At 36.1% G+C, this 24,496-nt stretch overlaps 1 protein-coding gene across 13 annotated transcripts in view; it reads left to right on the plus strand.

The window, feature by feature from the left end:
• The window catches only part of LOC127690897 (uncharacterized), a 627,431-nt gene that overhangs the window by 587,653 nt on the left and 15,282 nt on the right, over positions 1-24,496 (plus strand). For 4 of the 13 annotated variants that reach the window (XM_052190462.1, XM_052190460.1, XM_052190461.1 and 1 more), the window contains exons 4-7: positions 426-523; positions 14,654-14,716; positions 17,046-17,082; positions 18,611-18,726. In XM_052190462.1, the coding sequence (XP_052046422.1) occupies positions 426-523; positions 14,654-14,716; positions 17,046-17,082; positions 18,611-18,726 (314 nt within the window). Of the gene's footprint in view, positions 1-425; positions 524-14,653; positions 14,717-17,045; positions 17,145-18,610; positions 18,727-22,656; positions 23,267-24,496 lie in introns of those variants that run through there. The other 9 variants (XM_052190463.1, XM_052190459.1, XM_052190457.1 and 6 more) reach the window with 6 other exon arrangements.

Consider the following 24,496-nt stretch of genomic DNA (forward strand, 5'->3'; position numbering starts at 1 on the left):
AAGGGAAATCACAAAATATATGCCTAAACTTTAAGATGAGAAAGAGGTCTGGGTATGACCAGAGCATAGAAGAAAGATTATTTGAAACCAATATAGAAAATTCAGCAAATTGAATCATGTAGACAAGATTAAACTTCCTGAATTTCATTTGAAGACATATACTGAAAAGACTTTTACCATATCACCAATAATCTGATCTGGACACCTCTGTTTCCAAGTGTTCCTTTTAGTTTTACTAATTACCTGAGAGTTTAGCAAAGCAGAACTTATAGTAGTTTATTAAATTGTGTATTTGTATTTAGGAAACTAGTATTTTTGTCTACCTTTTTTGTTGGCTTATCATCTGTACCCTTTTATTTGTCTGATTGAGTACTTATAAAGAATAACTTAAATTCATGAACCTGGTTTTTCTTTTATTTTTTCAGTGAAGGTGGTGTTTTTAAGGCTTATCTCATTTTCCCAAAAGATTATCCCCTCCGGCCTCCTAAAATGAAATTCATTACAGATATTTGGCCCCCAAATGGTAAGTTTTCTAATTTTATTTTCACATTTGCAAGTTTAATGATCTGTCACTAAAGATTTCACAACTATCTCAGTAAAAGTGCTAAGTGATTTTATGGTTTTTTTGTGCATATGGTCTTGTAATTGACTCTAAATACAAAGGTTCTTAGGTACTTTCCTTCCTTCCTTCCTTCCTTCCTTCCTTCCTTCCTTCCTTCCTTCCTTCCTTCTTTCCTTCCTTCCTTCTTTCCTTCCTTCCTTCTTTCCTTCCTTCCTTCCCTTCCTTCCTTCCTTTCCTTCCTTCCCTTTTCTTTCTTTTTTCTTAGTTTTCTGCTTTGTTTGGAGATGAGGAGTAGCAGGCTTGAGTTCCAGATCAACATGGACCTCACTATGTAGCTAAAGTTTGCCTTGAACTTTTGGTAATCTTTGTGTCTTAAGTTGTCAATTGGTCAGCTTACAGGCAAGAGCCGCTACCACACTCTGGGAGTGTTTACCTAGCATGCACAAAATCTTAGATTTGCTCTTCAACATTGCATAAAATGTATGTGGTGATGATGCAAACATGTACTCTTCTAGCTATATAACAAAGAAAGTTGTAAAGGTGTATCCCAAAATCTTATAGATTGCAGAATTATTTATGTTAGCTAAAAAGTTATGGCTAAAAGTTAGCCATAATACTAGTGCCTATCAGTTGATGAAAGTAAAAGCAAAATACTGCATATACATATAATGAAACGTGATTTGATTTATAAAAGTGTTTGGTATGATTTGGTAACAAAAAAGTGAAACCAGATGCCTTTGGTATCTGTCAGTGTCTGCCTTCACATGCACGGCCATACACAGGCATATGTTCATACATGGAAAATAAATAATTTTTTCAAATTAACAAACAGATGGAAGCAATCATTTAATAATTCCACTTATGAAATTTCAAGAATATGCAACTCTGAAGAGTATATTCATGGTTGTTTAGGACTGCTGGACAGCTTGAAGGGGAGAAGGGTCAATATAGATTATAAAAGAATTTGTGGGGGTGGTAATGACGACAAAAGTTCCTAAAAATGTGTGTGCTTTGGTTGTATAACTGAGAAGTGTGCTATATAGAAACAATTGGATTGTATGCTTCAACTAGATGAATAATGTGTTAGGTGTTAAAGTTATTATGGAGATAGCTGGTAAAATTGTTCAGTGAGTTAAAGTTCTTGCCATGGAAGCCTAGTAATCTGAGTTTGATCCCTGGAATCCATATAGAGGTAGAGATCGCATTCCACTGAGTTATGCTCTGGCCTCTGCACATGGTCTGTGGCCTATGTGTTCATAGATACACACAATAATAATAATAAAATAATTTCCAAAAACACTACATAGCAAATAGTAATTTGTGTAGCTTAGATGTATGTCAGTTTAGACCTCTCTCTCTCTTCTGTTGTTGGTTTTTACTTGTTTGTCATTTTGGTTTAGTTTTTTTTGTTTGTTTGTTTGGTTGGTTGGTTCTTTTATTTTTGAGACAGGTTGTCACTGTAACATTGGCTGGCCTGAAATTATGTATGTAGATCAGGCTGGCATTAAACTCAGAAATTATCCTGCTTTTGCCTGTCATGTGCTGGAATTAAAGATTTGTACTGTCATGCCTAGCTTTCATACAGGGTTTTCAAGTGGATTTAGTATTAGAAATAAATCCATTTGTAAAGAGCAATGAGATGAAAGGGAAAAAATAACAGACAAAACATTGTATGGGGAATTAAGAGCATTTTGGCAAAATAAATGTAAATATTAAGTGTATAGCTAGCTATAGAGTTAATAATTAACATCTCACAGAGAACATAGTTGTCATTCAACATACTTTTGGAAACGTTGCTTAAATCAGAGATCACTAGAATTTAAACAGTGTCAGTATAGAAGAACTTTTGTCTTGAATAAGACAGCCATAATGGCATCAGTGTTTATTTCTGATGACTATATAAATGACATATTTATTTTAAAAGTGTGATTCGGCATGATTCTAATTTTGGTCATTCAACTTGGAATGCATTCTACCAACATTTAATGATGAATCTTGAAGACATGATAATTGAAATATGACAAATTTAAAAGAACAAAACTGATTGTGTGATTCTGCTTCAGTGAAATATTTAATTAAAATAGAACGGGGCATTTTAGACACTGAAGATTTAGGGAAAGTAAAGAATTTGTATAGGCAATTTGATTTGAGGAAGATGTATAGTGGTTGTAATTGTGTATCATTGTGATTTTTAATTCTTAACTGAGAAATGGAAAAAATTGTAATTTTATTTGCTATATATAGTACAATAAAAATAAATTTCATGTCAACAGATATTAATTTGTTAATTAATGAGATAGATATTCTCATTTTTGAAGTGATGTGTAAAATTAAAATATTTTAAGATTCTATAGCTTTAAATCTAAAATGATTCAAATTTAAATGACTAGTAATTGTTTTTGTTTCTTGAGACAGGGTTTCTCTGTGTAGTCCTGGCTGTTCTGGAGCTCACTCTGTAAACTAGACTGGCCTCTAACTCTTAGAGATCTTCCTGCCTCTGCCTTCTGAGTACTGGGACAAAAAACATTCACCATTACTGTTCTACCAAATGATTGCTTTTTAAAAGTCATTTTCTTTTAAAATTGTTATTATTATTATTGTGGTGTTTGCTTATGTATGTATGTATGTATGTATGTATGTATGTATGTATGTGTGTATGTATGTATGTATCCACCCATCCTATCTATCTATCTATCTATCTATCTATCTATCTATCTATCTATCTATCTATCTATCTATCTATCTAATCTATCTATCTATCTATCTATCTATCTATCTATCTATCTATCTATCTATCTATCTATCTATCTATCTTATCTGTCTATCTATCTATTATCTATCTTATCTATCTATCATCTATCTATCTATCTTATCTATCTATCTTATCTATCTATTATCTATCTATCATCTATCTATCCTATCTATCTATCCTATCTATCTATCCATCTTATCTATCTATCTTATCTATCTATCTTATCTATCCTATGTATCTATGTATCTATCTATCTATCTAATCTATCTTATCTATCATCTATCTATCTATCTTATCTGTCTTATCTATATATCTTATCTATCTATCTTATCTATTCTACCTATCTTATCTATCTATCTTATCTATTTATCTATCTATCAGGTCTTATCATCTACCCTTGGCTGGCATGGAACTCAGAAATCTGTCTGCTTCCACCTCCTATATTATGTGATTAAAGGCATGGGCCACCACACTATATTACTATTAATTTGTTCTGTGTGTATGGGTGCTTTGCCTGCATGTAGGTGGGTCCTTGTATATGTGTACCTGGTGCCTCAAGATCACAAAAGTGGGTTTTGTATATCCTAGGACTACAATTATATAAGGTTGTGCTGCCACATAGTTGCTGGGAATCAAACTCAAGTCCTCTGGAAGAACAGCGAATACTCTTAACAATGGAGTAATCTTAACAGACCCATTAATGATTTGGGGGTTGGGGGTTGATACAAGGTCTCATGCATTCCAGGCTGGCCTTGATCTTGTAGCTAAGGATATCCTTGAACTACTAATCTTTCTATTTATGTTTACCTCTTGAGTGTTGAACTTATAAATATGTGCTGTCATGACTGGTTTATAGGATGCTGGATGTGGGACCAAGGCTATGCATTCTGGGCAAGTCCTCTTTTCTCTGAGCTACATATACCCTTCAGTTCCTATCTTCCAAATCTTGATCTTAAGTAGATTCCTTCTGATGGAATTATATACAATTATTCAATCTCATTTTTTCAAAGACAGTTCCTTATTTTGTAAAACGTAGTGGAAAACAAAAACAACATTTTGGGCTGAATGTTACAATGTTTAATACTGTTCCTTTTTTATTTGTTAATTCCATTTTGTTGGATTTCACAAGCCATGGGAGTGGGTTAAGAAGAGAAACCTCAGTTAAAGGAAAGTTTCTGTATAAATCAGCAAAAACATGAGTTTTTGATTACATGTGAAGAGTAATTTTGCTTTACAGTAGGGCTTCCAAAAGTACTTGTTGGATTGATTAATTTTATATCCCTTGACATACAAACACCCACCCTCCCTCCTTTCCTCCCTCCCTCCTTCTGTTTCTGTCTCTCCCTATTCCCTCAGTCTCCCTGTGTTCTTTAACCATGAGTTGGGATAGGAAGATTGCTAACAGGGACAGTTAAAACTCTTTCAAAACAACAGCCAACCAAACAAGCATACATATGTTATTACTGATTGAAATCTTTTTATACTCAGAAAATTTATTTATTCCTACTTGTTTTGTAAACTTCTTCAAGTAATAATAGTATTTTTGACAGAAGACATTTACTGTGAAAAGTTACTTTTATTAATTGCTGATATAATTATTTGAATATGTTTATAGATTAACACTGTAGGATTTTTTGAGAATATTTACTTTTGGATAAAATAGTGCAAAGTGAGATATAGTTGTGTCTTTCTTTATCCCCTATAAAATTGAGGATATTTCTGTATTTCTACCCCACTGACTGTTACTATATGGAACTTGCATTTAAAATGAGTTTGTGAAGTAGATTATGAGTATCACTTATTTATTTTAAAGCTTTTGTTATTGTGTATATTTATGTTTATGAGTGTTCTGTCTGCATATATGTATGTGTACCATGTACCTATGGATGTAGGAGAAAGGTGTTGGCTCCCCTGGAAGCAGAATTACAGATGATTGTGAATTGCCTTGTGGGTGCTGGGAATTAAACTTAGGTCCTCTGCAAGAGCCCCAGTGTTATTAACCACTGCAACATCTCTCTAGCCCCTATTTTATTAATTTTAGTATGTGGATGTTTTGCTTTTATATATATATATATATATATATGTCTGTATACCACATGCATGCCTGGTATCCACAGAGGCCAGAAAAGGGTGTCAGATTCTCTGGGACTGTAGGGTGTGAACTCTCATGTGAGTTCTCAGAATCGTACTCTGGTCTTCTGTGAGAGCAGCCAGTGTTTCTAAAGATATATTTATTTATTTTATATATGTGAGTACACTATATCAGACTTAGGACACACCAGAAGAGGGCATCATATCTTATTACATTTGGTTGTGAGCCACCATGTGGTTGCTGGGAATTGAACTCAAGACCTCTGTAAGAGCAGTCAGTGCTCTTAGCCGCTGCCATTTCTCCAGCTCATGGCCAATGCTTCTAATCACTGAGATATCTCTCCAATGTGTGTCTTTCTTTGAGTCTGTTAATTTTTATTATTATTATATCACCCTCCCCCTTTAAAATTTTTATTTGCTGAACCTTGAGGACCATCTTAACTAGAATTTGAGAAAGACAACTGTAAATGCTGAGAATAAAGAATTGGAGAAGTAGAAAAGAGACGGCATGTCCTTTGAATCAGGGACAGCAGTGGAGGTCTGCAATTACTTGTAATTTTAAAGAATGTAAAATATAGTTAATCTGTAACATTCTTAAAAGTTAGTAGATTACATTTGGGAAATCTCCATGTAAATAATGTTTTATATGCATAAGTAACAGATTATGCATTTGTAATAGATTATGTGTAACCAAATTTAAACAATTCTTATTCTATAATTTTACAGTTGATAAAAATGGTGATGTTTTGCATTTCTATTCTTCATGAGCCTGGGGAGGATAAATATGCTTATGAGAAGCCAGAGGAACGCTGGTTACCTATCCATACTGTGGAAACCATCATGATTAGTGTCATTTCTATGCTGGCAGATCCTAATGGAGACTCACCTGCAAATGTAGATGCTGCGGTAAGGTATTTGCCTAATAACTGCTCCTTCTATCCTTTACCCTTTTTATTCTCTCTTAATAAAACTCAACATGAAACTTACTACGTATATGAATCTCTTTGTGTCCACATTTTCATAAAAATTTATTATGTATAATGGATTATTTTGTATAATCTATGTATAATGGATTATTTTGAAATATGTAGGATAAATATGGTTATGAGAAGCCAGATATTGCACAATATCTAGATACTGTGCCATAGCAAATTTGATCTAGTTGGCATACATTAATTCCCTCACTAATTTTTTAGTAAGAACAATTAAAATCTATTCCTTTTTATTAGTATTCAAAATAATGGATTTCATTATGATATATGTTCATAAAATTATCTTGTAGTTGTCTTGGTTTGAGGTCTTTTTTGGTTTTTTTTTTTTTTTTTTTTTTTTTTTTTGGTTTTTGGTTTTTTCAAGACAGGGTTTCTCCGTGTAGCCCTGGCTGTCCTGGAACTCACTCTGTAGACCAGGCTGGCCTTGAACTCAGAAATCTGACTGCCTCTGCCTCCCAGAGTGTTGGGATTACAGCCATGCGCCACGACCGCCCGGCTGAGGCCTTTTTTTTACTTTGAAAAAATAAAAATTAAAAATTACTATTGTCTCTGCATTCTTTGAATGGTTGTTATAGGAAAGAGAAATAAAGGCTAAGTATTTTTGTGAGCATTTCCTGGTATCTACTTGTTTATTAAAAGTTGGTTTGTTGCCGGGCGGTGGTGGTACACGCCTGTAATCCCAGCACTCTGGTAGACAGAGGCAGGTGGATTTCTGAGTTTGAGGCCAGCCTGGTCTACAGAGTGAGTTCCAGGACAGCTGGAGCTACACAGAGAAACCCTGTCTCGGAAAAAAAACAAACAAACAAACAAAATCCAACATGCCTTCATGACCAAAATTCTATGGTCAATAGTACTAGAAAAAGCATACGTCAAACCCCCCAAAAAAAGAAAAACAAAAGGCCAGGTGGTGGGTGCACGCCTGTAATCCCAGCACTCTGGGAGGCAGAGGCAGGCGGATTTCTGAGTTTGAGGCCAGCCTGGTCTACAGAGTGAATTCCAGGACAGCCAGGGCTATACAGAGAAACCCAGTCTTGGGGATGGGGGTGGGGAACCAAAACCCCAAAACCAACCAAACAACAACAACAAAAAGCATATGTCTGTAAATTAAAAAGCAGAACCTTTTCTGCTTTGCTTTGTCTGGCCTCAAAATAGTGTTTCTCTTTGTGTAGGCCCTGCAGGCCTGGCCTGGAACTTGCTCTGTCAACTTGGCTAGCCTCAAACTCACAGTCAGAGAGTTTTTCACTTAAGCCACCAGAAAGAAATCACAGCCACATGTTTTTCTCCTGCTTTTTGTCTATTTCTTTTAAGTACCAGATGAACCAAACCTTTTAAAAGTTTTTTTTTAATCAAAATGCATAACAATAGCTGGGCTACAGAGTGCATTCCAGGATAGCCAGGGCTAGCTACACAAAGAAACCCTGTCTCGAAAAATCCAAAAAAAAGTAAGCAAGAAGGCAAGCAAACAAACAAACAAACAAGGAAGGAAGGAAGGAAGGAAGGAAGGAAGGAAGGAAGGAAGGAAGGAAAGAAAGAAAGAAATTAAACTGATTACAAATGTTCCTTCTCTGCATATCCAACCACTCCCAGATATTAACATTTTACAAATGTGTTCTTTTTTTTTTTTTTTTTTTTTTTTTTGATTTGATTTTTTCGAGGCAGGGTTTCTCTGTGTAGTCCTGGCTGTCCTGGAACTCACTCTGTAGACCAGGCTGGCCTCGAACTCAAAAATCCACCTGCCTCTGCCTACCAGAGTGCTGGGATTACAGGCGTGCATCACCACCGCCCGGCTCTACAATTGTGTTCTTGATATTGAATTAACAAAACTTCCTTTAAGAATAGAGGATTTCGCCGGGCAGTGGTGGTACATACCTGTAGTCCTAGCACTCTGAGAGGCAGAGACATGCGTATTTCTGAGTTTGAGGCCAGCCTGGTCTACAGAGTGAGTTCCAGGACAGCCAGGTCTATACAGAAAAACTCTGTCTTCGAAAATTCAAAAAAAAAAGAAAAGATTAGAGGAATTTGATCTTCAGTACTAGGGAGGGTAAAAATACAGAATATGGTAGGCATTTTGCCTATGGTATCTGTTCATATGTAGTCACAGGTGATTGTGAGCCCCTATAAAGGTACTAGATACAAATCCTTTTTTTTTTTAAACAATCATTCAGTACTCTAAATTGTGGAGCCAGTGGGACATTTCTCTAGCCCATGAAGGGATTTGTGTGTGTGTGTGTTTGTGGGTGTGTTTGTGTGTATCTGTCTGTGTTGTTTTCTTTAAGTGTATAGAATGATAGTAGACTGTAGAGTTGGTTAGGTTAAACTCTTGTTTCCTTTTTTTTTTTTTTTTTTTTGGTTGTTTGAGACAGGGTTTCTATGTATAGTCCTGACTGCCCTGGAACTCACTCTGTAGACCAGGCTGGCCTCAAACTCAGAAATCTACCTGCCTCTGCCTCCCAGAGTGCTGGGATTACAGGTGTGTACCACCACTGCCCTGCTCCCTGATGACTTTGAATTTAGAGATTTCCCTGTCAAAATCTTCTGGGATTCATAGCCACTGTGTCTCAAGATCTCTAAGCCAAGATCCAGGTCAGAGTTCATTCCAGATATAGTCAAGTTGACCACCAGGGATAGCTGCTACATGGAATATAGTTGGTCTTGCCAGTTGCTTCTTGCCAGTTACTTCAGTCCACTTCACAGATAAACTAATGTGAGGTGGGGTTTAATTTCTGGAAAACTTAATTTGTTTACTTCTAGTTTGTTCTTATTTCTGAGATACTAACCCCTTATATAGAGATCAGAATATTTGGAAGATTTGTAGACTGCAGTCCTCATTCTTTTAGTATGGTGTTTGTTAAAAACATGGCTACTTTTCAGCCACTCCTCTGGAGTTGACAGATTGGTCTCAGAGTGGAAAGAACCCCATTTGGGGAGAAGTAGCAGATCTTTGTAAATTTTGTTCTCTTCTGATACTTGACTAATTTCCATTACTTGGGAGGTGTCTTTGGTTGGGACAATTTTGTATAGAAAACAGTTTTAGTTTCTTGTGGGCTTTGCTTGGTGTTGTTTTTCCTTCAATATAGACACCAAGCTCACAGCCTCTTGAAAGACAGGCAAGTACTGCACTCCTGATCCATATCTATAGTCTAAGCATCTATCTGAGTATCAGACCTGTCTACCCTCCTTATTACACCATCAATAAGGATTTTCTCACTGGCTTTTCACAGCAGAAACCTTGGTGAGCATAGGTGCTCTTAAATGAGCAATCAAATGAATTACTATTTGTAATTTTTTATGTATGTATGTATGTATGTATGTATGTATGTATGTATGTATGTATTCATTCAGAACAGATACTGTTTCTGTAGTCTAGCCTGGTCCTGAGCTCATTATGCAAATGAAGCTGTCTTTGAACTCCTGATTCTCCTCATTCTACCTCCCAGACACTGAAATTATAGGTGTAATACCCCATACCTGGCTTTAAATTTGAAGATATATTTTATTATCTGTAGAGAAATGGCATGAGGAGATTGCTCCCAGCTTGCTAGTTTCCAGGCAACCTAAGGTCTTTGTCATTCTCAGCCGACCAAGACAGAGGAGACACTTCCTCACGCAGAGAACCTGATGTTCTCCCAAGCAAGCTGCAAACCTGAGGAAGCCACCTTCCTGTTCCCCTTCCCATGAGAAAGTAACTTTGCTTATAGTTTAATAGACATCATGATGGGCAGCAATGCAGCAAGCAGCAGGCATAGCAGCTGGAGTAGAATGCAGAGAGCTCACATCTGCAGGCACAAAGTGTGAAGCAGAGAAAGCAGACTGAATATGGCAACAGTCTTTAACCTCTCAAAGCTGACCTCTGGGGACTCACTTCCTCCAGCAAGGCCGCATCTGTTAATCCCTTCCAAGGAGCACCACCAGCTAAGTGTCCAAATATCTGAATCTGTGGGGGACATTCTTATTCAGTTACATTAATGACTGTGACATACACGTTAGCAGAATTCTCAAGTCATTTGCTTTTAAAAGTAGGTGTATAGATTCAGAGTTTCTTGGAAACAGTAATTTTCTAATAGGAATTTCTCTGACTCTTAAGGGATAAAGTCTTCAGGACTGGTAAATAAGCTACTTAAGGAGAATTTGAGAGAAACACATGGCAGTTCTGGGCTTGTAATGAATACACCATTGAACACCCTCACACCTGCCTGGAGGAAAATTGAAAGCAAAACTCTTCTGTTCGCAGAATTAGTAATTTATTCTCAGGGCCTTTTCCATATGCCCCTAAAACATTTAAATTTTCTTTTTTACTCCTATGACTTAGCTGACAACTTCTGTGTGTCTTTAGCCATATTTCATGTATATAATATGTCATTAATACAAATTTCAGAAAGAGAAACCAAATCAAAGGTCATTTCAAAAACTAAAGAGTCATGTGTGTGGATAAAATATGTTTTAAGTGTTAAAGATTCTTATAAATCTTACAAAAGCTAATTTGACTTTAATAGGGTATTTAATGCTTTATATAATAATCTTTGATATAAACATGCATAATTACCAAAAGCAGTGTAAATATTGTATTAATTTATGAAATGTAATGCAGTGATAGTCTAAGTTGTGGCTAGAAAAATTTGACTTTCTGCCTCTTTTGGTCTAATAATGATCTTACTAGTTAGTCCCTAAGACTGAAGCTAGAGACGTGTCAGTGTTTGGTAATCCTGGTGTTGTATGGTACAGTTTAGTTCTGCCAGTGTTTTCTGTCCTCTGGCCCCCTCTTCCCTTATCTGCCCTCATGGCTCTGCTCTTGTCTGCCTCTACCCAGTCTGAAGGTCCTCACCCCTCTGCTATCTCCCAGTAAACCTCCTCACACCTGATCTCTTGCATGTAGTAATTTCTCAAGAGCACATCTTGGCATGGGTGTGCAGTAATACCCCCTTGCTGTATTATATGTCAGCCTCATGCATTACATATTTTATCCTGATAATCAGTCCCTTGTGCTGTGTTCTTTTAATGAACTTCTCACGGGGTGCAGTTTGAATGGCAGGTGTGTTATACTGTGTGTGTTTTCTTGATTGGCTAGTATGACCTAGTTTAAGAGCCATTTTCTGTCAGATGATGAAGGATGTTAGCATTCTGTCCAAACTCCATCCCATCGTTACCTGGCAATAGCCAGGTAGGCCTGACCCACTATAAAAGAGCCTGGTTGCCCCCTCTTTGCTCTCTTGCCCTCTTGGTCTCTTGCTCCTCCCTTGCTCTTTTCCTGCTTCCCTTTTTCTCTTCTCTCATTGCCTTCCCCCCTCTCTCTCCACGTGCCATGGTTGGCCTCTACATCTCTACTCTACTTCTCTAGTGTCTCTTTCTCTGCCTCTACCACCCTCTTAACTCCCCTCCCCATGCCCTTAATAAACTCTATTCTATACTATACCATCATGTGGCTGGTCCTCAGGGAGAAGGGATGCCTTGGCATGGGCCTGCTGAGGCACCCCATTCTCCCATACCTCACCACATCACCATAGAACATATCCCCTCCTCTCTGTATCTTTCTACAAACACTCCAAAGGGAATATTTTAGTAGATTGTTTAACTAAGTAGTGGTAACAAGTAAGTGACTGTTAATTTGATTTATTGATGTTTTATGCAAAGTGAATGTTAAGTGCTGTTATTCAGGAGGGCATGGATTCATTCTCTATAGACCTCACTCAGCCAGTTGAAAGGTTGAAATGTGTTTAAATATGAGGCTTAAACTGTAGGGAGGAAGTTCTCTGGACAGATTGTACTGATAAAGCATCCTGAAAATAATGCATTTGACAAAATTTACTTGGCATTAATCTTTTGTCTTCCGTTAATTGGACATTTGAATTTTCAAATTTCCCATTTCCCTTGATAAATATCAACGAAGAGTACATTATTATATAAAATTAACTTAATTTTTTCTACCCACCACGAGGCAGGGCTGTTGGAGGAAGCAATCTGAGAATGATGACTGGGAAAATGGGTGTGTTTAATGAATAAAGACAGTTACATGTCTAGATAATTATTTTCTTTTTAGTTTATGATATGGTTTCAGGTATGATGTGACTTTATACACCAACTCTGTGTTTTTAGTGTTCATAAACTGTAACCCTTAAAGTTCACTTTACTGTCAAGAATTTTGTCCTGAGGAAGTAGATATTTTGCATAGAACAATTTAACGTATTTTAGTTTATCTCAGCATTGCTGGTAATACTGAGAATTAGGAACATTGCACAAGTATCTAGTACATAGTGTCATCTGTTTCTCTGGGCTATGACTCTTAATGTATGTGATTATTAGCACTCTTTAGTCCTTAGCAGTCCTTAGCAGTCTTTAGTCCTTGTTATAGAGACAAAAGCTAGAGCTACATTTTCATTAGTATAGTATTGTACTGTTGTCTCTGTGATGACTGAAACTAACTATTAGGGACAGGTTTGTTGAGTTAAAACTAAGTACTAATCAATCAAAATATTTGCTATGCTTAATGAGGGTAGATCATATTGTTTATAATTACAAGTTTTGCTGGTAAAGTGTTACTTCAGAGTCTATCCTAGTACAGGTTTTAGAGTTAGTCTCTAGAAAATGCAAAATTTTCTTCAATGTACCTTGGCAAATTTAATTTCTAGACTTCGGTCACATATACTCTGAGAAACAAAAAATTGTTTAAAAATATCATTGCTTTTTATAATCACTAGTTAAGAAACTCCTTAATTCTCTGTAGCACCTTATTCATGTGGAAGGAAATGAATGAGAAAACAATTGCAGTAATTACTATTTATTTCTTAATATTTGGTCTTATTATTTGGTATGTTTGTTTCCCTCTGGTGTTGGATTTAGAAAATTGTGGTTCTTTTATTATTAGTTTTTTATTAGTATTTATTATTGGCCTTTTTATTAGTCTTTACTAGTATTTATTATTGGTCTTTAATTAGTAGGGAGGGGCTGACCGCACAAAGATCCTTGGCTTTTGTGTTTTTTTGCCCTCTGGATCTTTTGTCTGGCTTATAGCCTTCAGCATGTGTGTTGATATTAGGCAGCCTGCAGTGTAAGCATTTGGGAAAGCTGGTTTGTCTGTCCTGTGCCCTGTTTAGAAGTGTGGTGGGGGGATATTGGAAATTCGAAAGCTGCAGGGGAAGTTTGGCTTGCGGCTGAAATGCCTAGATCAGTCTGCTGTGTCTGTGAAGAAAGCTCTGGAAAGATAGCTGTTGTTGTTCAATTGCTGATCTTCAGCTGTGAATGTTGCTTTTCAGGCAGCATTGATTTTGGGTCCTTGAATTTTTCTCAGGCTCAGGGAACCCCAACTATGCTGTGACATTGGCGCCACCTTGTGGCCCAGCTCAGGGCTGCGTTGTTACCTCTGGTTGTTTAGGATATAGGGGGCTGGATTTTCCTCTCAATTTAGTTTAGTTCTAAGCTGGATATAAGGTGCACGAATTTGTTGCTAAAATTTCCAACCCTTATAGCCCATATAAATGACACATAATCCAAATATTTTAATTATAAGTCATATGTCTTCATTGGCAAAATACTTACTTCCCAATCACTAAGATTTGTGCTTTCTCCCATCCACGTGGTCCATAGTGGCTTCCTCCTCTCCTCTTCCTTCTCTCTTTTTCTTCCTCTACCTGCTCCCCCTTTTGAACCTCCAATCCCACCTTTCCCCTCCACTACCCAATCATAGACTCTAACCTTTGATTGACTAATTAAAATAGAGAGAAGGTTCACATGGCATCACCTAAGTACATGATGGTCTGCTTGTGTGGTCTGACTCTTTAATACAAATCCAAATAGTGTTAGTTATTTAAATGTGTGTTTTACTATATTTCTTACACAGCTGTTTTCCAAATATGCCTTTGTCTAGTCTGCTGTAGCAGCATAGACATGTTTTGTTAACAGTGTATTTTCTTGCCAGTAATACATGCATATTTGTTTGTCAGATATGCTACTATTGATATCTAGAGTCATAATGGTTCAACACTAAAGCTAACTGTCAGAATTTTGTTTTGGTTTTGAGTCAGGGTTTTCTGTATAGCCCTGACTGTCCTGGAACTCACTTTGTAGACCAGGTTACCCTCGAACTCACAGAGATCTGCCTGCCCTCAGTCTCTGAGTGCTGTGGTTTAAGTCCTGCACCTGGCTTGATTTTTTTTAAATACATCATTTTGTTGACTTCTGGGTGTTTGGTGATACCTAGTAAATTTGCACTTTAAATATATTTAAGTGGATCTTCACTTCCTGCTCAATCCTTTATCTTAACAGGCAAGCTTCCTCTGATTTGGAACAAAATAAAAACAGGCTGGTCTTCCCTTGTACCTGACACAGGTAGGTACTAAAATTGTTTTCTTCAAAACAGTTCTATTTGATGCTTTCATTCTGATGTTCTTACTGGTATTCTAATGATTCCAAACTTCTTAATATAAAAATCTTCTAGGAATGTTAGGTTATATAAGTTACAGTAACTATAACTGAAAACTTTGCTACTATGTTTCCCATTAAACTTAACTGTGGCTACCTCAAAATGTCAGGTCATTTCAGTGCTGTATGCACTGGGATTCCAAGCTTACCTTCTTCATGGGGACTTTATAAACAGCTGAATTTATGAGCTGTATAAACGTGACATTTTATATTCCGTTCCTAATCTCCTGTGAGAATGATGCTGATTGGTAAGGGTAATTGAGATTTTCTAGAAGGCTGTTTCAATAATGCACTCTTAAAAATTAAAATTGAAATAGAACTGTTGTAACTATGTGGTAAACTTAGGGAGATTGTTTTAACATCTATGTAGATTGTCTCATTTGTGTGTGTGGCTAACACTTGTCATCCCAATCCAACAGGAAGCTGTTTTGTGATAGTTGTTACTTAAACTAGATTCTAGTTCAGTTATTTTGACAAAGGTTTTGGTCTCTTTTTTTTTGTGGGCAAAAAGTAAGGTTCAAGATTATATGATAGTAATCTTTATAACTGTGGAAAGGGAGGCATAAAGAGGGAGATGCTAATGGGGTTTTAGAAAGTTGCAGGGTCTTTCTATGTGAATGTTTGTTGCTCTTATGTTATTTGTTTGTATATCTAAATAGGCTTTTAGCCAGTAGTTTGGAATATTTCATAATAATGCCATCTGTTATTTGTTTCTTGTTTTTTTTTTAACCAAAGGTCACTTGATCTTGAAAGCTTTAGAATACTATTATGAGTTAGGTCAATGAATGGGAGTAAATTTTTAAATTTATATGTTGTAAGAAACCATGTGATAGGCATTTTATTTAAATCTTCTGTGCCCCTTAAATATTTAACATTTTTTAGGTTGTTTACCTTCTGTTTCATAGTACTTTGAACAGTAGAATTGTGATTGTTGTTTGCCTTACATATTCAAGGCCCTGAGTTTGATACCTTGTTCTACAAAAGAAAGATCGTGATTAGTGAAATTTACATAGAGAATGGCAAGAGTTTGATTTAGTGTAGCCTGGATCTGAGTCCTTGCTCTGCCACTTTCTGCGACAGGAACATGCATGGGTGTTTGCCTTTCTTGCCTATTTCCTCTCTGCAAGAGGAACGACAGGAATCAGTGATGCCCAGCGTACGTCTGCTTAAAAGCAGTAGGGAGAAAGGTTCAGTGCCTTGCACCTAGTGGGACTAGACAATCCCCTCACAGTTAGTACGTGAAGTGGCTCAGTTGTTCCGGAGTAAGTTTTTTATTTTGTTTTGTTTTGTTGTTTAAAACTGATACGCAAGCATATTCTTTGAAATCAGAACTTCTTATAAGCTTAGAAAGTTCTTAGAGTTTAGATTCTTAGATTTAGGACCTGTACTATTATATTTTGGAACACCATGAGGGGTATTTGTAATAAAATTATTATAAAGTAATATTATCCTAATAGTTGGATTATAATAATCCTTATAAACTATCTCTGGTTTTTCTAAGTCAGTAATTGTCCTTACGAGATAATATTAACTTTCAGCTCCATAAATGCAATAAACGTGCTGCAGAACTAGTAACATCTAATGGTGAAAGAAAAATTCCCTTTGTATGTAGATTTTTGGTTTTTTCTGTGGACTTTTTGAAATATGTCTAATTAGAAGAGTAGTATGATAGCCTAAAAAGTTGGAAATCAAGCAGACTGGAGTTAAATTGCAATTTGGGCATTCATCAGCTGTGGGACTTAAATTACTAGTCTATAAAAGGTGGGGGTAGTAGTAATGTTTTCCATAGTGCTGTGAGAATTAATCTATCCCCCTGTAAACCTCTTTGTTTTAATACTTATCAAGAACACTGGGAGGCAGTAGCCATTGTTATTGTTGTTTCATTAAATAAAGTTTGTAGAGTTGTGCAGAATGGAGCTTATTAAAGCTAAGTATGTGAAACTACACATACCAAAATTGTTACAAATAATCAAATTTATCTTGTAAAATTAAATTTTAAAAGAAGACAATTAGAAAATAGAATAAGAAAGAATACCATGGTGTTGTTAGAAGTGATTTAAAATTCTATCAGATAACTAGAGAAACTGAAATTCATCTATTAAGGTGGTATACAGTCCATAGTATATTCTATATTATGTTATGATACCATTCTTCTTGAATGTGATTTCTAAAATTAACTAATCTGTTTTAAATGATAAGTATTAGTTTGGGTTTGAATGTTCTTTTTTCCTTTTAGGCAAATTGAGCTGGCCCAGACAGCAGAGCTCTGTAAGGCATGTTGATATTGATTGCTTCTTTGTCTCAGGGGCTATAAGAAATATAACATATCTCAAAGGTCTGTATTCTTGTTTGTTTTAAGAAAGTTGATACATATCAATGTGTGTGTGTGTGTGTGTATGTGTGTGTGAATTGATAACAATGTATTCTTTGGAAAGTATTTTGATTTTTCTTAGTCAAATCTATTCCTTTGTTCAAATTGGCTGGAGCCTATATTCACAAGTGTAGGAAAATTAGAAAACTACTGCTTGGTGTAAGCTGAAATATACAGAGAAAAGTATCTTAAATTGAGGACTGTATTATCTCAAATAGATGAGGATATTTTCTGGATATTTTTCATATCTTTTTATTGTTTGTTAAGGGAAAATTTCTATTATCCTGTGTCTTCAGACTTTCTGTTCTTCTGTTGAAGTAACTCTCCTCTATGAATGTAGGTAAACATACTAATCTTTGGGTTTTGATAATTTTATACTCTAGAGGTGAGTCATCTGGGCAGTCTGCTTTTTTTTTAAAATGAAATTTTAGGTTTATATGTGTACTACTTACTAGTATTGAAACATTTATTTAGGATTTTTCCTTATTTCTTTCTTGACAAGAAAGCTACAATAGTGTTTTCTTTTTAAAGTCAGTTTTTCTCTTATGTGAAAATCCTAGAAAATTCTAGATTCCCAACAAGGCTTTATTTTTGTCCTAGGTAGTTGTGACTTAGCTCTGAAAAGTATTATTTTGAATTTGAAAGAATTAGTTTTAGCCTTGGGACAACTTACCTTCTAGTAAATTGTTCTTTTTTCTAGTTTATATGGAGAGGCAAGAAGACTTTCTGTGTTATGTGTTTCTTTGTTCTGAGTCTCCTGCCCTCTAAGCCTGTGGTGTTTTACTTGCACATCAGTTTTACAACATTATTGTTGTCTTGTAATTTTATACATAAAAGGAAATGATACATTAAAGTAATGTTCTTAACCAAAGCAAAATCTGGGGGTCTGAAATTCACATTTGGTTATATGTTAAACATCAGATTTTCATTGCTGTGCATGAATCTCCAGTTTGTTTCTATTGCTATAAAATTAAAAAAAAAATAAAATGGGAGGATAAACGTATTTATATCCGAATTGTAAAAGTCTGTTTATAGTTTTTGTTTTGTTGTCTATTCCTACAATTTGAGCCTGGGATCTGAGTTGTCTGCTTTTCATTGTAAGAAATGAAAAGCCATGGAAAACTGACTCTGCTGATTTTAGATTGAGTCGGTTTACAGAAACATTGCTGGAGCCATGCGTGGTGCATGCTTTTAATCCTAGCAGGTGAACATCAGTGAGTTCCTGGCCAGTGTGGTCTACATAGAGAATTTCAGAAGACCCTGTCTTAAAAAACATTAGGTGATGTTATATGGTGATGCTTTTTAAGATTTAATGCATAAGTGATTAAAGAACAAATATTATATAATTAAAATTGCATGAAAAATTTCCATTAAATGACCTTAACATCCTTTTGTACGTAGAGAAACAATTCAATTTTTTTTTCTCACAGGAAAAACAGTGGCTCTGTCAGCAACTATGGCACAGGAAGGTCACCTTTTCATCGTGGTGCTAACATCCAACTGGAGTGGCAGTATTACCAAAATAAAATCCTGAAAGGAGAAGCAGGTACACATGAGTGTTTAAAAGCCATAGTAACCTCTGAGTGGCTTCTGGATATTGCTGGTGGTGTTGGTACCTTAGAAGTACAAGTAGAATTAGAATAATTAACAATTTGAAGTTGAAGGTTTTAAGGATGCTAGTGACTGTAGAGAGAATATCTTGTGTATTTTACTAAAAGAAAACTACAGCCTATAGGAAAGTGTAGAATACAAAATGAGACATTCAGAAGGCAGAAAGAATTCTGGGATAGAGCCAGGGATGAGATATTTGCCTGGGAAAATGTGACGAGTCTGACACATGGTACCTGAGCCCAGGTAAGTAGTCATGTGTCAGAAAGTAGATTTGAGTAAGTGGGTTATAATGCACTATGGCCTAGTCAGAGAAGACTAGCTATAAGGCCAAGATATTTGTAAGTATACATATTTTGAGTCTGAGTTTTATTTCTGGGAGCATGGGGCTGGGAAGAAGCCCTAGGTCCAAACTTCTACAAGTGACAACTTGAATCACAACAAAATCTAAATCTGAGCAGATGACCAGTGCATAGTTATGTTTTCTGGAATTGGATGATGGTGTTTTCCTGAAACCCAATCTACTGTGTATAAATTTAGATTGGGATTGTAAAGCATGGTGTGAATTGTTTTCATATTAACTAAATAAGTTATTAGCCATTTGGCTTATGTCACAGTGAAGACACTGAAGTTTGTGTTCTTCAGTATTTTTAAGAATTTAAAGGTAGACACGGTGGTACCTAATCCCAGCCTTTGGGAGATAGCACCAGGAGAACAGTATTTTCAAGGGAAGGCTACAGAGTAGGGAAACCCTGATTTAAGAAAGGACACAACCTCTTTTGGAACCAGAATCTAAATGCCTCATTTGAGTGAACTTGTTTTTTAGAAGAAATATTTTCATAGCTGTCTTAGAAAACTAGTCTCTTCACATTCATAAGACCTTTATGTGTTTTTATTACCTTGCATTACAATTTGAAAGAAATTGGGAATCGTTTCTCATTGGTTTCCTTGTGGAATAAACTGTTAAAACCACAAATCTTTAAAAAAAAAAAATCATTCTTTTAGAGAAGCATTTACCAGAAGACTGATCTATAGCACAGTAGAAAGGATCTAAAGTTTGGTTTTATCCAAGTTACTTTGGTTCCCTGTTTTGTCAGATATAAAACACTGGGATTATTTTATAAAAGACCCAGATGAGGCAAAACAGAGTCTGGGCATCTGGATTTCTTTTCTGGAATTAGTCTTTCTTGATTGTAATCATCTGCTTACACAGTGTATTGGGAAGCATAATTGTAGGCACACATTTATACTTTATATATATAATGAGTTTTTCAAGTTTTCTAAGGCTTTTATTAGCTGTTATCTGTTTTCAGAATATTTTGAGATTTAGTGATTTTTGTCAGTAGATCATGGGGTAACTTTCTTAACTTGTTTAGGCCTTGCTTCATTGTTTATGGTTAGTTTCTTAAGCATACCTTTATACAAGGTGGCAATGGGGTCTCCCTTTCTGGTCTTCTCTAGCTACCAATACTGCTTCCCCTGCTCCTCCTTCAGAGGAACCATGTGGACTGTTTCCTGTGGCTGCCACTTCTGCTATCCACTGGTCTTGTACAAGCATGTTTAAGTTTAGCGGTGGTAGGGGAGTTGTAGGTGGAGCTGAGTGTCGTTTATCACTCCTATCCTACCATAGCCAAGAGCATCCTTTCAGAGGTGCAGGCAAGGGAGAAGGTGAGGGATAAAACCTATGTCTCTCTGGTCTCCAGCCCTCACACCTTGCTTGAGGTTTCTCTTTGTCCTGGAGGGATGGATAGCTAGTTCCTTCAAGCTGGGAATAACACAGTGTCTTGTGGGCAGAGGTGCTAGTCTGCTCATGGAAGGACCTGGTCCTCGTGTTTCTTGTGCCCCAACCCCAACCCATCTCTGTGTTTCATCCTGGGGCACTGGAGAATTGTGGGAACCTTAGCTTCCTAGGCTTGGTGTCCATCTAGATGGGATGTGCGGATCTCTGGCAGCAGGCACTTTCTCCACTCTCTATATTCCCTCAAAGCATGATGATAATATGGTACATGTTGGGTAGGGGAAAGGCAATGAGAGGCAATCAGTCTCCCCACCCCACCCCTGCCTCCTTCTGTCTTGTATTTTGCTATGTTTTTTTATTTATTTATTTAATTTTATTTTATTTTTTTAAAAACACTCATTTATTTATTATATGTAAGTACACTGTAGCTATCCTCCGATGCTCCAGAAGAGGGTGTCAGATCTCATTACAGATGGTTGTGAGCCATCATGTGGTTCCTGGGATTTGAACTCAGGACCTTCAGAAGAACAGTCAGTGCTCTTAACCTTTGAGACATCTCTCCAGCCCCAGTATGTTACTATGTTGGCCAGATTTCTGCCCATCTGGATCATAATTTCCTCCACCCCAGGTCTACCAGATGTCAAATCTGGACTTTTTTTTTTTTTTCTTTATTTAAATGAGGTTTAAGTTGGCCATTTTCCTTAACTTTTCTTTTCCTAAGAGGATTGTCAGCTAGTTGCCTGGTTGTTGTGTATATCACTCTTGGTCTCTAGCATTAGGGCAATGGTGAAGTTGGTATTTTGTTCTCCATGTCACCTTGATTCCTAGTTGACAAGTTGTCCTTTTTAATAAAGCCAAAATTTGTTTTTAGTACAGTACTCATGATACAACAGTGAATAATAAGATGGACCATTTTTTTTTTTTTAGAAAAGTGGACCGATTTTTAATATTTAATGATTATTTATTAACAATTAGAAAATACAACCATTAACTTTTATTTTGTTCCTTCTTTTTTAATAATAAAAACCATAATGAGTTCAAGCAGTTTAGTGGCTGTTTTCTTGTTTTTTTTTTTTAAATTTCTTATTAAATTATGGTAGTGTTGACCACGTATCCCTGTCTTACTCAACAGAATAAATTGTATTAATGAGTGTTAAAGTAAGATGGGCCAGCTTTAATTTTTAAAGTCATTACTTTCTTATTACAATAAAAAGTGGTAAAAAAAATAGATCTTTTCATCTCTCTCTCTCACTATGTCTCTCTGTCTCTGTCTCTGTCTCTCTCTCTTCCTTTTGGATGATTGTGTGCTTTTTAAAAAGATTTTTAATATCTGAAGAAAAATAAAATATTCGGCTAGGTTTGTTTTGTTTCATTTCACTTTTTCTTTTGATTTTGCCTTAATAAACTTAAGGAGGTTGACCTCTCTCTCCAGCCTTCCTTGTTTTCGAGGGGCCATTATGAGTCGTTAGCCTTCTTATGCTCTGTCCTTTTCCTCTCTTCTTTATCTGTCTATCTCTGTCTGTCTCTGTTTATATGTCTATCTGTCTGTCTATCATCTATGTTTTAGCATTTTTATTATGTAGCCTTGGATCTCTTGGTTAATTTTATTTAATCCTCCTGTGAGGGTTGTGCTATAGATCTCCCACAAGCACACACAATTTTAAATTTTAATTATTATAATAAAAGGAGATTGACAAGTATCTTTTGTTGTTGTTGGTGGTGAAGATGATGGTGGCAGATGTTGCTGCAGTGGCAGCTCTCTTTTTCTTTTTTCTTCCTATGAAAAGAAAAAAGAAAATATTCGGCTATTTCTATCGTTCCTCCAGCTTTCCTGTCTTGTTTGTTTATATTTAATCCTCCAGTGATGGTAGTCCTGTGTGCATGTGCGAGCATACACACACATAGACACACACACACACACACACACACATTCACTACACAACATCCAGGGATGGGGGGCAGTCATGGAGAAGGAAGAACTCATTAGGAAGCATTTGGCTTAGACATATGAGAAAGGTGATAGTGAACCAGACTTTGAATGTCAAGCTATTATATTCCTTAAAACTTACAATAACTGTTCTAACAAAGAAATATTGAGTTTTTCTCCATCTGTTTCTTTTCACTCCACAGATCATGCTGACCCAGAAAGTGGAGATCTCATTGCTGAGATTAAAGGCTTGAGCCACCATGATTATCTGTAATAAAGTGAGGTGTTAGAGCCTGTGGCCTAGTGAAGTGAACATCGGGGCTGGGCGAGTATGGACTCAGAGATGACCAACTCTGTGTGTGTGTGTTCTTCAGTCTCAGGTTCCTTTTGTTATTTGACCTCTATACAATAGGGTCTGATTACAGGTTACTCTTTACAGGACCGGTGGGTGTAGGTCTGGCCTTAGAGATAACAAACTCAGATCAGGAGATTTACATTTGAGTTAATACAAAGCTCAGAGCTGCCTCAAAGCTGCTCAAAGCTGCAGAGGCTTGAGAGATGCAGTTTTGTCTTGCAGGCCTCACTTAGAGAGTTTCTGGCCAAAAGAACATTTTTAACAGATCCATACAGATGTGGTTCAAAATGAAGTTCAAACTTAGATCTAAAATTTTGGCCTGCCTACTACATACAAAATTATTATAGATTTAAGATTTTCATTAGAAGGTTATTCCTCAAGAAATGGCTTGCTCTTAACATTGGGCGTTTAAATTTTTTAAGAAAATGATTTTCAAAAGGTGTTAAGATAAATATTTTGCCTAACACACTGCTTTAAGTTCGTCATTTAAGCTTCTGATGTCCTCAAGATAGATGCAAAACAAATACTGAGAGACATAACTTGGAGAAAGCTACCATAAGTATTTGTCAACAGTTGATGATATATGTTCACTTCCATTCCTTAACAAAGAGAACATTAATATAAAATCTCTCCAAATAAGGTTTTGACATCCTCCAATAAAGATTTGATATAATAATAAAAAGTTACAAAATAAAATCATAAAAATATTTTTTAAAAAAAGAATGTTTTAAGAGCATGATAAAATGTTTGTTCCTTATTTTAAACAGCAATCAAATTGATTATTATTAATCATTAATCTATTACATGACAAGATTTTTGACAAAATTAATAGTTGTTATCTAAAAGATAAATTGTTAAAAATTTGCCTCTATACATGTTTTTATATTGTTATAGATTTATACATGCATCCTATAAAAATGCATCTACTATGGGAGTAAAGCTCATATAATTAGATCACATGTTTATTCTTTTGAGTGTCCCCTTGAACTGGGTGCTGTAGCTGTTCTTTTAAAATGTTAAAAATCAAACTTGATTTTTTTTGTTTTTTGTTTTTTTGGGGAGGAAAGGTTTTATTCAGCTTACACTTCCACATTGCTGTTCATTACCAAATGAGTCAAGACAAGAGTCCAAATAGGACAGGATTTATTTTTAAATTTGGTATATTCTTTATTTACATTTCAAATGATTTCACCTTTTCTGGCTCCCCACTCCGGAAAGTCCCGTAAGCCCTCTTCCCTCCACCCCTGATCCTTCATCTACTCCTTCCCATTTCCCTGTTCTGGTATTCCCCTATACTGCTGCACTGAGCCTTTCCAGAACCAGGGGCCACTCCTTCCTTCTTCTTGGACATCATTTGATATGTGGATTATGTCTTGGGTATTCAAAATTTCTAGGCTAATAATCCACTTGTCAGCGAGTACATACCATGATTGATCTTTGGAGACTGGGTTACCTCTCTTAGTATGATGTTCTCCAGCTCCATCCATTTGTCTAAGAATTGCATGAATTCCCGTAAGCCCCCTTCTCTTTCCCTGTCCTCCCACCCACCCCTTCCCACTTCCCCGTTCTGGTTTTGCCGAATACTGCTTCACTGAGTCTTTCCAGAACAAGGGGCCACTCCTCCTTTCTTCTTGTACCTCATTTGATATGTGGATTATGTTTTGGGTATTCCAGTTTTCTAGGTTAAT

Source organism: Apodemus sylvaticus, chromosome 8 (genome assembly GCF_947179515.1).
Source record: "Apodemus sylvaticus chromosome 8, mApoSyl1.1, whole genome shotgun sequence".
In the NCBI taxonomy this organism is placed as follows: Eukaryota; Metazoa; Chordata; class Mammalia; order Rodentia; family Muridae; genus Apodemus; species Apodemus sylvaticus.